This window comes from Rattus rattus, chromosome 4, assembly GCF_011064425.1.
Source record: "Rattus rattus isolate New Zealand chromosome 4, Rrattus_CSIRO_v1, whole genome shotgun sequence".
Classification (NCBI taxonomy): Eukaryota; Metazoa; Chordata; class Mammalia; order Rodentia; family Muridae; genus Rattus; species Rattus rattus.
This window is the reverse complement of record NC_046157.1, coordinates 54088360-54101555: the sequence shown is the minus strand read 5'-3', so window position 1 is coordinate 54101555 and position 13196 is coordinate 54088360. Positions and strand designations below refer to the sequence as shown.

The 13196-nt window shown below is 49.2% G+C and overlaps 1 protein-coding gene across 1 annotated transcript in view; it reads left to right on the top strand.

Annotated features, from left to right (window-relative positions):
* The window catches only part of Hunk (hormonally up-regulated Neu-associated kinase), a 109331-nt gene extending 103237 nt beyond the window's left edge, over positions 1-6094 (top strand). The window contains exons 10-11 of the mRNA XM_032900458.1: positions 2711-2891; positions 5235-6094. Coding sequence (XP_032756349.1) covers positions 2711-2891; positions 5235-5893 — 840 coding nt within the window. The 3' untranslated portion in view covers positions 5894-6094. The remainder of the gene's footprint in view (positions 1-2710; positions 2892-5234) is intronic.
* Positions 6095-13196: the final 7102 nt, after the last annotated feature.

Sequence of the window (13196 nt, the reverse complement as noted above, 5' to 3'; positions counted from 1 at the left end):
TCAGACTTTTCAGGGCAAACCTAGCCTCTCCTCTTTCATGCTTGATAGAGGTGTGTGCGTGCCTGCGCGCGTTTGTGTGTGTGTGTGTGTGTGTGTGTGTGTGTGTGTGTGTGTGTGTCCATCTGCCCACCTGTGTGTGTGTGTGTCTGTCTGAGTCGATATGCACCTATCTGTATGTGTATCTTTGTGGCTCTTTCTATCTATGTGTGTGTGTGTGTGTGTGTGTGTGTGTGTCTGTCTGTCTGTCTGTCTGTGTATCTGCTATAAAAGCTTGCTTTCCTTTGCTTTAGAGAAGGTAGAAGGTGGACCATTTGTGTTTCATGGAAACAGAGGAGCAGAGAGCAGTAGAGACCTGTGATTATCTCCGCCTCCCTTCCCACGGTCACTTGGAACACCTCGTAGAAATGCCACTTCATTTTCTATTGTTACAACAGAATGCCTGAGAGCGGATAATTTATGAACAACAGAGGTTTATTTCTTACATTTCTGGCTGCTGGGAAAGTCCAAGGACTCGGTGCCAGTGTCTGGGGAGGGAAGGCCTTCTTGCCGAGTCACAGTGTGGTAGAAGGGACCGCGTGTTTGGAAGTACAGCCGACATTCTTCTTTTACTAGGAGGCTGTTCCTATGGTAACTGCGTTTCCTCCAGCTGCCACCCCCTGACCCTACCCCAGGCCACATGGAGACAGTAGTTCACAGTACTGATGAGGGCTGTGAGAACTGAGGTTTCAGTCTGTTCAGGAGAATCACTGGACTACCCCAGGCTGGTCCTCATCAGAGGTCCCTGTGACCTTAGGAATGGAGGCGGAGGAAGGAGCCTGTAGTAGCTGCGTGAGCTACTGTCCTTACCTCCCACTCCCCCCACTGGTTAAGGAGCTTCCCTCCCCGGGTGTGGCCCCGAGGACCCAGCATCCTCACTTCTGACCTCTTGAGCCGCTCATAGGTACTAGACATTGGTGAAAGTGCAAAGCGACTCCCTCACAAAGCTCTTTAGCACGTGAGTGAGAAATTGATGAGCTCCCTCAAATTGCAAAACCTCTTCAACTTGAAGGCAAGAAGAATGTGGAAAACAACCTTCCCCTCAGCCAGGGTGAGGCCAGGGAGGCTTTGCCCGTGATTAACAGTCGACATCGATGTTGTCATCAGGGCCAGGGAAAGGATTTCTCCTTCTGCACTGCTTAGTGGCTTCACTGTTCTCAGAAACTTGAACTCAGTTCATTTTAATCAGTTTGGTCTTCCCTGACCCTTTCTCCCTCCCAATAGCTGCTTCTAATGCCGGTTCTAAGTACCTGGCTCGGTGCCAGAGGCTGTGGGGTTGAAGGGAAATCAGTCAGGTCCACTCCCGTTAGAGGGATCAGGATCTGGTTCTGTAAAGACAAAATCTATTGCTCAAAAAGTGACAATACCCATGCGAGTTTTAGGTCTATACGGAAATGCTCCCACACTCGGATGGTAGACAGGGTTAGAAGCTCACCAGGGCTTCTCTGGCTCTGTAGGGTTTAGACTAAACATGCTGGGTCCCGTGTTAAATGAAAGCAGCTATCTCTGTGTTTACCAAGTCTTTGTTGCAGTCAGGATCTCAGGGTGCCACTTGGGGATGGATGGATGGATGGACAGATTGATGGATGGATGGAGTTAGTATTTTGAATCTGTTTGGAGTTTTTCATTGTTGTGCTATCTATCTGAAAAAACAACTTATAGGACAAATTATTTTGCTTCTTATTTTGCTGAGGTTTCAGACCATAGGGGTAAGGGCAGAGCAGGGCTGGTTGTATGGTGACAAATGGAAGCAATGGAGGGTTAGGAAAGAGGCCAAGGCAAACTGTAACTGCCAGTAACACACTCAGTGCCTTTCTCTCAACCATGCCCCACCTTCCTAAATTTCATCTCTTCCCTAACATTGCTTTCAAATCTTGAAGCCATCAACAGATTCATAGATAAGATCAGCACACTCATGAACTAAGGGCCCCAGGACTTGCCAAGATTACAGACACCCCAGGATTAGGCTTTCTAAAGCCCCTATAAGTTGTTCAAGCCGAAGGTCAAGATTAACCACAGCCAAGCCTTATTGTGTAGGTCAGGCTGGCCTTGAATTTGAAAACCTCCTTACTCAGCCTCAGAATTCAAATTTTTAAAAAAGATTTATTATATTTATTATATAGAAGTACACTGTAGCTGTCTTCAGACACACCAGAAGAGGGCATCAAATCTCATTACAGATGGTTGTGAGCCACCATGTGGGTGCTGGGATTTGAACTCAGGACCTCTGGAAGAGCAGTCAGTGCTCTTAACCACTGAGCCATCTCTCCAGCCCTGGAATTCAAATTTAATTATAGGTCTGTACCACCATGCCCAACCATGGCAGCACTTCAAACGCACACAGTAGGTCTTTGAAAGTTTGAATTTGTTTCCTCCTTAGTTCCTTCAGATATTTTCAGAATACCTGATCACATAGTGTGGCCTTGACCGCTCTGGAACGTATTGACACAGTGCAGTGTAAGTCAGCCAGCGAGAGTCCGGGTTCACTTGCTCCGGGCAGAGGGAGCTGGCTCACTGGAGCATGGGCTAGCCTCAGCCTTCCCTTCAATCCATGCACTGATGAGTATCCAATATGATATGCTCTTCTCCTCTCTCTGGATGACTTTTTTGGAGATGAATCCTCGAGTATATATCTCGTGGGTGTCTGAATACGTATGCTCACTTTGTTTTGAAGGATAAAAAGCCCAAAGAACAAGATAAAAGAGCTGATTTTCTTCATCGTCCATTTTCCAAGAAGTTGGACAAGAGCCTGTCTTCTCACAAACAGCCGTTGCCCTCACTGATCACACAGATCCAGAATACCAAAGCCCTGCTCAAAGACCGGAAGGCCTCCAAGTCAGGCTTCGGCGACAAAGGTGGGTCAGCTCCACTGGCCTGACCGGTGCTCGCTGCGGGTGGCTGCGTGGGCTCAGAACAGAGGCGATTACGCCTCTGGGAGGTACCATTGGTACATCTAAGGCCAAGGGACTCAGGCCAAGCAGCGGGTGGACTGCCTGTGCGGGATTCGAGAAGACAGAGGTGGGCACATGGTATAATGAAACAGAGGTCGGGGTATGTGGTGCTGCAGGTACACAGTGCTGAGGGCGAAGATGCAGAGATGTGGTCGCAAGTCATCAGGGTGCTTGCGACTGTGGAAGAATACTTGAGGTATAAGGAACTCTAGAGGTGGGAATTAGAACAGAAATTAGTGTCATTGGAGCAGAGGCTGGTACGTGGTACTGGAGGAACCGTGATCAGATGATATATAATTGTGGTATGAGAGTCGGGGGGGGGGGGTCCGTGGCATGCAGGAGCAGAGGTTTTCATGCATGGTATTGTGGGACTAGAGGCCAGGGTGTAAGGTATCACAGAAGCAGGTCAGGACATAGGAATAGAGGGCTATGTGCAGCCTGAGAGATTGGCACACGCCGCATTCTGGGGCTGGGATGAGTACCCATGACTACAGGAATCAACGGGATAGATTGAGGAGAACAGAAGGTGAAGGTAAAAGTGGGTGCTGGGGTGTAGTCCTATTGGAGCTAACATGGCCCCATGAGACATTCAAGTGTGACTGCGTCTGGGTTCTGGAGTGGTGGTAGGATTCCCCGACCCAAGTTCAAGTCCCAGCTCTGCTGTGTTCTGGGGATCAGAGGTCTTCCTTGAGTCCCTTAGTTGTGACAGCCACTGGCTGTCAGAGCTACTAGGTAAATCCATTGTATCCTGATTCAGAATCCATTCCGTTATTGATAACTGACCCATGTGACCGTCCTTGGATGACACAAGATGCCTGAGAGGGGGCAGGGAAGCTGGGGCTGTCCTAGTGTGGAATCTTAGGCAGGAGGGCTCTCTTTGTATAGGTTGGCTGCAGGGTTTCATTATTTATGTCCAGAGGTCAAAGCATCTGATCCTGAGGCTCAGGGAGGGGTGTGGTCCTCTGAAGTCAACTCAGACTTGTTTGCTTAGTGAGACCCTGGGAGGCCAGCGTACTATCCCTTCACTTCCCAGAGCAGCCTGTCTTGGTGCACAGAACATAACAGACCTAGGAAGGGAGGCAATGCCCGTGCGCCAGCCGGATCACTGTCAGGATAAGCCATTAATGAAATCCTACTTCTTCCTGCTGTCACATCCCAGGCATCTGCTGCCTAAGGAGATTTATCTCCGTGTCTGAGTATTCATTTATGTGGGGATGGGAGATTCTCTGAGCCCTTGGCAGCTCCGGAAGCCACTCCTGCTGGGCAGCACCCTGCTCCTGCAGCTGGGCCATAAAATGTTACTCAGTGAAAAGGCCCCTAGGTGTGAAGCCTCTAGGGGGTTTCCCTCTCCTTCCTGTCACAGTTTACAAACCGGGATGTTCGTTGGTGCCAACTCGGGATGGAAAGTCTAGCCATTGGCTACTTGCCTTTGCTCAGTAGTTCTGTTTGAAGTTGATGAGGCTGCCTTGATTTTAAAGCCACAAGGGAGCCCTGAAAAAGGAGGGGTACCTACAGCCTGAGTGACCCCAGAAGCTTTCGCACTAAGGGCCAGTCTTTACAGTTCAGATATTGTACGAGACTCTGTGTGTTCCTAGAATGGCCGAGTTCATGGAGCTGCAGGTGGAATGGCGCTGTCAAGAGTGTAGAGAAACAAGACAGAATGGGTGTGTGCTCAGTGGCAGCGTTATTTCTGCAGGCTGAAATGGCTGTGTGTCTTTGCCAAACTGTAGACTGAAAGAAATTGAGCTGGTAAACTTTCTGTTACATATGTGTGTATACACACACACACACACACACACACACACACACACACACACACACACACACATATATTTTTACCATGATAAACTTGTAAGAAAGTGTCTGAGGGGACACAAGTCTTTCCATAGTTAGCAGTCAAAAGACCAGTAAGTCAGACTCTGTGGATGTTGTTTTGGTCTTTAGTGGACATTCTGTTAAGCAGGCAAACCCCTCTATTCAAAGGCCTCTTGACAGTGTCTGCAATTTTCAATTACCAAAAGGGAGTACCTGTTGAAGTGGGCTAGCCTCGTGTCTCCTACACCCTAGAAAGACTTGTGTGGTTCTGTGGGGCCTCGGGTGCTCTGACTGATCCTTCCTGTAACTAGCCAAGGCTGTTTGCTTCCTCCTGCCTTGTATGGGTTTGCTGATTCAGTTAAGCCGGGGGCAGCATGCACACAATGGCTGTGTGAGAACCTATTTTCATGGTCTTGTTTCCCTGGTGTGTAGACTCCTTCGGCTGCCGAAATCTTTTCCGAAAGACCTCAGATTCCAATTGTGTGGCCTCCTCTTCCATGGAATTCATCCCTGTCCCACCTCCCAGGACACCAAGGATTGTAAAGAAGCAAGAGGCACACCAGCCAGGGCCGGGAAGTGCCAGCGTGCTCCCCAAGGAAGAGCCCCTGCTGCTGGACATGGTTCGCTCCTTTGAGTCAGTGGATCGAGAGGACCACATAGAACTGCTGTCCTCTTCCCACCATTATAGGATCCTGAGCTCCCCTGTGAGCTTGGCGCGTAGGAATTCTGGTGAGAGGACACTCTCCCCAGGGCTGCTGTCCGGAAGCACGTCACCTCTCCAAACGCCTCTGCATTCCACGCTGGTCTCTTTCACTCACGAAGAAAAGAACAGCCCCCCGAAAGAGGAGGGTGTGTGTTCACCACCTCCGGTCCCCAGCAATGGCCTCCTGCAGCCTCTGGGGAGCCCCAACTGTGTGAAAAGCAGGGGAAGGTTCCCCATGATGGGCATTGGACAGATGCTCAGGAAGCGGCACCAGAGCCTGCAGCCTTCCTCAGAGAGGTCCCTGGAGGCCAGTATGTCCCCTCTGCAGCCCACAGCCCCCTCCAGCCTCTCCTTCGACATGGCCGACGGTGTCAAGGGCCAGTGTTGACCTAGGATGGTGAGATTCTGGGTCTCTGAGGAAGGCCGTGGAATGGCGTTCCACACATGCTTCAGGGCACGAGTGAACAAGCCTACGGGAGCATCTTTCATTCTTTTATTCCTGCTACACGAAGTCCCACGCTCATATCAGCTAAAATCCACAGACTCTAAGTCCACACACTCACTTAGGGACCCTGGGAGATGCTGAGATTCCGGGGCCCGAAGGTGGGTGTTGGTTGGGGGGTGGGTGGGTGTGGGAATCACACATTCCAGCCTGAGATCCTCTTTGCTATCACCAATCACTGAGCCCTCTCCAGTGTCCCCCGTGGGCTCAGAACTGAAAACCACACCTCCATCTGCTGGGCCGCTCCGATCTCCAGACTGGTACCAGGCCTCCCCCCCCTGCTGTGTGTGCCTCTCACAGACTGCTGTGTTCAGTGGTCAGCTACAGTCTCACGGGGACCACACCATTCGCTGTAAGGACGTTCACCCAGCCTAGGGATCCTTCCACCGAAGGAAGCAGCCCCTCTTCTCCTAACAGTGAGTCCCTGTAGGAGAGCAGGAGAGGAGAGTGGTGAGTCAAAGTGCTGGACCCGGAGGGAGATGGGATGGCACCTCAGACAGAGATGGAACCCAACAGTGAAGGGTGAAGACTTGTGTAACACTTGGACAGATTTTTCTTTTCTCTCTCCCTTTTTTTGTTTTTGTTTTTGTTTTTGTTTTGTTGAAACTTACTGAGGATTGAATGAACTTGTCCAAAGAGATCTTTCTTTATATGAAGTCATTAAATTTAAGTAATTTTTTTTTTAAAGACAAGGGAGGGTCTCATTAGGTGGCCCAGGCTGACTTCAAACTCATGATCCTCCTGCCTCAGTCTCCAAAGTGCTGGCATTACAAGTACATACCCCTGTGTCTGGCTCAAAATAGCATTTTTTTAAAAAGAAAAAAAAAAAAACAAGCTTAAATGGCCAGATGGAAAGTAGTTTTACCAAATTTATGGGTTTTTTTGTTTTTTTTTTTCTGAGAGGCTGCAGCTCAGACGGCCGAAAGGCTGGCTTGAGTGGTAATGGGAGGGGCATTGGACCATAGCGGCCTGCTTGCCTGAGGGATGGCAGCCTAGCCATTCTGTGTTTGTACTGTGGCAGCAGCAGAAGGCATAGAAGTTAGCTCCAGATGGTTCTGAGGAAAGAGAAAGGATTCTTAAGGCAGAGGTGAGGCAGCCAGAAGCAGGCATTCGCCGTGCTGTACCGTTCTGGCGAGGTTAGAACTTGGCTGTTCTGCTAGGAGCCAGGAGCAGGTTTGCCCCCTGGGAGCACGCTAATGGATGGCTTCATCTCCAAGGAAAACAGTGTCCCCCAAACAGGCTTTTCGGTCCACACTGTATTCCTCACCTTCCCCTCCAGGATTGAACCAAAGATGCGTTTCCGGTTTCGTGACTGTGCCACCCTGTGTGTCTTTTGTGGAACCCGCTGTTGTCCGATCATGTCCAGCTAGCACTTGATGGAGGACTGCCTCTCTGTGGATCCTGGGCCCTGGTACTTAGCAGGGGATGATGAGTACCATTGTCAGGAGGGGGAAGACTTGGCACAAGTTGAACCACAGCTCGTTTAGGAGATGAGTTTATGGAACGGCCCAGAATCTTTGGTGTTTGACAATTTCAGATGTGATCAGAGACCTTAGCTGTAGCCATGAAGCCAGTTTCATCATCTTGGTCCATTGATTCTCAAGTGGACAAATCTCCGGGAAATCACAAAGCCAGCCTTTGCCAGTGAGGATGAGACAAAGCACCAACCGTCTCTCTTTTACTATTGGTGGTTTCCTTTGGCCTCTCGCAGCTCTGACTGGACAAGACGAGAACACACGTTTGGCTGGCCCTGGAAGAAAGATGCTCTAGTTTTGGGTGATTTTGGTAAGACCTGGACTACTTAAACCCTAAGGAGGAAATGACCCCCTCCCGAGGACCCATTAAGAGGAGGCCAGTCTTTTCCCCCAGCAGTCTGTGGTGTTCTTCAGCATGGCTTCAGTTCAGCTTCCAGGACTTACCACTGAAAATAGAACTCTTTAAGCAGAGAGAAGAATCATCTACAGACTCCCTACGTGATGTGATATGTTTGGGGTTTGATGGGTGAAGAGTCCTTTTCAGAGATAACTGCCAACTGCAGGCACGTGGCTCTGCGAGCCGGTAGGACGTGTACCTGTGTGCTGTGCCTGCCCCCTTTCCTTTTCTTGTAGCCCCTTATGTCTTTTTCTGGCTGTTTGCTTTTCTCACATGTATACATGCCTATGTTGGTGTTAGCTCACGGAGAAAGGGTTTCTCATTCTTCGGACGCATCGCAAACAGCGTCGGTTGTAGGGCTCGCTGCCTGAGTTGCCACTGGTAACTTGGACTCTGAACTCAGGTGGGCAGTGAACCTGTTGAGAGCAGGAAGGGAGACAAGCTGTGCTTTGGGGTGCACATAAACACCTGACAGACAAGTCTTTGGAAACCGAGTGAAAGAAGAAATGTTAAATTCCTTGTTGTTTTATGGTATTTATACGGAAAACTTGACTATCCTTTTGTTACGTGCAGAGTGTATTGTCTGACCCATGACTGTCCTTCATAACTGAGTCTTTGCCTGTGATTCTAGTCAGCCTGTGGCTACTGATGGGAATGGCCGGCCTGTCGTCATGTGAAGTCCAGGAGGAAGAGTCTATTTTAGTCGTACGGTTTGGTCATAAGTAAGGACTATATTTATGTCACCACTATTGAATATATGTACTTTTATAATGGCTGTGAAATACACTTTTTTCCTCACTATGGCTGCTGCTTCGTTTATGGATGGATCGTAAAACACTGAGTGTGAGGTACAGGGTACCACTGTCTACTTAAAACTCTTGGCACAGATACAAATGCGGACTTGGGAGTATTTTCGGCCACAGTAGCCCCTGGTTAATTTCCCCCACAGTGGGGTGTGCACTGAGTGGCAGCTCCACAGGACTCAGTAGATTTTCACATTCAAGGGTCCAGATTTCCCAAGGAAGCCAGAGACAGATGTCCGTGAGTCTTGCTTTTGGAATCTGTCTTGTTTTAGGTCGTGGGTCAGGGAAAGGGGTGGATACCTGTTAAGGCAGGAGTAGACTCACTGTTTGGATTTCCCTGTGTGTGATACCTGTCAACTGTTCACAGAATCTTTTTCTATCAGTGCCATCTTCCTGTCCCTTTCCCACAGGGACTCAGCAGGCTGCATGGCAGGGCCCCTGTTCCCACTATTCAGGCTCACTCTGAAGTGAGAGATAAAGGAGCCATTTGTAGTTTGATGTTTTATTTGCAAGGGTCACAATATTTCAGAGCAGGACGGAACCTGAGACTCTGTAGTCCAACAACAACCTCCTCCTCCTCCTCCTCCTTCTACTCCTCCTCTTCCTCCTCTCCCTCCTCCTTCTACTCCTCCTCCTCCTCCTCCTCTTCTTCTCCCTCCCCCTTCTTCTTCTTCCAATAATTCTTTTCTTCTTCAAGGTCTCACGTAGTCCAGGCTTGCAGTGAGGTCATAATCCTCCTGCCTCAGCCTTCTGAGTGCCGAGAGAACACACGTATGTACCACCACCATACCCAACTATCTCAGTCTGTGTGTTTTGCTTTGTTTTTTAGATAAGGTCTTGCCATGAAGTCTAGGCTGACCTTGAAATCACAACCCTCCTGACTCAACCTTCTGCATAGTAGGATTATAGATAGACAGGCACCACTGTACTCAGTTACTCCAGCCTTTTTAGAGACGAAACTCCAGAATCCCTGGGTGAGCCAGCTGCCTTGGGATTAGAGGAAAGTTGAGGGCCAATCGAGCTGGCACTGACTTCCAAGGCTCCAGGGAGGACTGTTTCTGTATCCTTGAGGCATCCTCAAAATGGCTAGGTTCTTGAGACCCTGTTAAGTAGAGTTTGTCCTCTCTGCTACCCTCCTATGGCCATCGAAGCTCGATGGACCGCTCCCCTTCTTTGCACTTTCTGGTTTTCTTCAGTTAATCTGATGCAAATAGGAAGCCCTTGTTATCTACTGGGGTTTGTGAGACTAAACCAATAGACACATACACAGACACACATCGAAAAGTGAGAGACAAGTTCAGAAAGAATACAAGACTGGCTTTTTTTCTTCTTCTTCTTCTTCTTTTTAGCAGGGTCTGGAATGCCTCTTGGTTACTGTATTTGTTTTCTGTGTACGAGTCTCTGTGCCACAGACACAGTGAGAATAATTCAGCGCGGGGCTGGGAGCTGGTTCAATGTAATGTCATCACTTTTCAATGGAAGGAGTGTGTTTCCTGAGTGGTGAATGAGTGTACTATCTGTGGCAGCTCTTTGCTCAAGGGAGCTTCTCAGACATCTGCTTCCTCAGACAAATAGGGTCCATGTTTGCACTGCTTCGCTATGGACTCGTAATCATGGCTCTCTGTTCTAGGGTGCAGCAACAGTGGGGGAGGGTGGCCAGGCATCCAACAACAGTGGGGGAGGGTGGCCAGGCACGCATGAGGCTCTGCTCTGCCACTCACCGTCCACAGATACCTCATCTGAGTTGGTGCTCGTGCAGTGAGGTATCTGGCGGAATCCCATCTGGGGTCCTAGACCCGTGAGCTGCAGAGAGGACCACGGGACCAACTGGAGTTAAGCAGCGTGTGATGAGGGATGGCGCACGACAGAATCCACCAGGAAACCGATTTACAGGTGAGGAAGAGATGGCGTTGGCTTCCAGGCCAGGGCTACTTGTAGATCCTACTGATAAGATGGCCTGTGTTGGAAGCAAAGGCCTTAACTCTTAACTCAGATTTAAACCTTATACAACAACAACCTGGCTTTTCTAGTCATCCCCCACCCCCCGACAGCGTCACCCCCCGGACAGCTGGACAAAGGGGCAGGTGGAGTCTTGTACGGGAAACAAACTTTTCATACAGAATTGGGCAGAGAGGTTCACAGTACCCACCCCACCCCCATGAGCAGCCCATGTGTGGGATCCTTTGGGCTCAACATACAACACCCCAAATCCTAATGCTTTTCTCTGCAAAGATTTGTTTTCTACACAAATTTTAATGAAACTCACTTAACGACCGTCAGAGAAGATGAGTGAACTGTTGGAGAAGCCAGAGGTTGGAGACAATGGGCTCACGGCATTGTCTTCTCACCATGGCTGGACCCCTGCACTCACGAGCTATGGCAGCTGTGGTCACCTGCATGGGACCAAGCCAGACAAGCCAGTATGAGGGAGAGGGGTCTGCGAGCTCCGTGTCCTGAGGAACTGTAGACAACTAGTAGATTCTTGGGGAGGGAGAGTCCGTCTTCTTTAAGGGTTTGGCTCCTAGTAGGCCACACTCCAAAGGATGGCACCATACCCAGAAATATAGCACAAACTGGACTCAGTGGGTTACTTAAAAAGAATGCATTTTAAAAAAGAAGATGTGAAATTGTACAGGTAGGGGAGTAGAGTATGAACTGGAGAGGGAAAACAATCAAAATATACATCATATGAAATTCTCTATGTGTCTCTATGTCTCTGTCTCTGTTTCTCATGTACGTGCGTGTGTGTGTGTGTGTGTGTGTGTGTGTGTGTGTGTGTGTGTGTGTGTGTCTGTTTAACCACAGTTCTTCCACAGCTACAGCCAGGAAGAGAGAGCAAAAGAGTCCCACCAGCTGGTTAGTTCTCTTTGAGGGGCAAATCATGAGTCTTGAACTGGCCTTGCCTGTGAGTGTGAGGTTGGAAAAGGTTTCAGTGAGTGTTTCCGCCGTAGGAGAGGGGCAGAGATGCACCATCTGAAGGACACTGTTGCTTTACAATTCCCTGGGAAATGTAAAAACCAAGCAAAACCACCAAACCACATCTATTCACCCCAGACAGACCCAAGAACGTTATCTGGCCATATGTGGTTGCACACAACTTTAATCCCAACACCCTGGAGGGTCTCTGTGAGTTCAAGGCCAGTCTGGTCACTACAGCAAGTTCCAGGTTAGGCAGTGAACTCCTTGGGGTTATTAACAGAAGTATGAATGACTCGTAGCAGGGAAAAGCCCATTAAGTGACCTACTGACCGCTATTCCAGCAGGCATTTCTATCCAGCTGCTCACCTCCCAAAGTGTGCGATTGGGGCCTTGGAGAAGGTCCTCACTGGGATCATAAAGACCCTCTCCTCTCCTAGGAGGGAAGTAGGCAGGCCTGATCTCAAAGGTCTTGGGCAGAGCATCACAGCGGATCTGCTTCAAGATGGTAGTTAGTAGTCATGTCCAACCTGAAAGAAACAGCTACCTCATAGTGGCGCTGAGTTCAGTGTCCGTGCCTCTAATCCAAGCACTGGGGATGGTAAAGCAATAAGGATTGCAAGTTCAAGGCCAGCCTGGGCTACAGAGCGAGACTCTATCAATAAACATCACTAAAATAGAACAAACCTCACTCCAGGAATACACAACCGTGGCAGCTCTTAGTGAGGGATTTGGATTCCCATGTGAGCATATGCGCATGTGCATGGAGGCCAGAGGGCAACCTTGGCTGTCTGCTCTTCCCATGCTGCCCACCTTGTACTTTGAGAGACAGGCTTGCTCACTGAATGGGAACTTTTCCTAGAAGCTGGGCTGGCTGTTTTGAGAGCCTTGGGACCTTCTGGCCTGTGAGTCCCCAGCACTGGATTGCATGACTGTGTGATCACATCCGGGTTTGTTTGTGGTTTGTTTTGCTGTTCTTGACATGGGTTCTGGGGGACTTAACTCTGGTCTTCACACTCCCAAGGCGAGCAATCTACCAAAGGGGATATCGGTCCAGCCTGAGGGATATTTTTTCTTTTCTCTAAAGTAAGGAACCGCATTGGTAAATTCTAATCTCATTCGCCAAGAGCACATTAAAGTGATTTGTGTTCTTAAAATTCATATGTTGAAGCCCTACCTTATTGCTTCAGAATGTGACACCTTCAGAGACAAATTAAAATGAGGCCACTGGGGTGAGGCCTGATCTCATCTCAGCAGGGACACCAGACAGCAAAGATCATTTGAGGACGAGGGAGAGAGCAGCCTGCTGCAGCAGCGGCCAGGAGGCTGGCCTTACACCACCTCAGACTTGCAGAAAGGGGGACAATAGATGACTGCTGTAGAAGCCACCTAGTCTAGGATGCTTTTTTCTTAAAAAAAAAAAAGGGGGGGGTGTCCTGCAGACTAACATGGAGAGACAGCCAAAGACTAATGTTCACATATTCTACAACAGATCTTATGATTTTTACCCATGTGCTGTAGTCATTTAACATTGCTCTGACCGTGAAATGACTTCCAGAAAGTTCCCTGGCGTCGGAGTAAAACTTCCACCTTTTCCA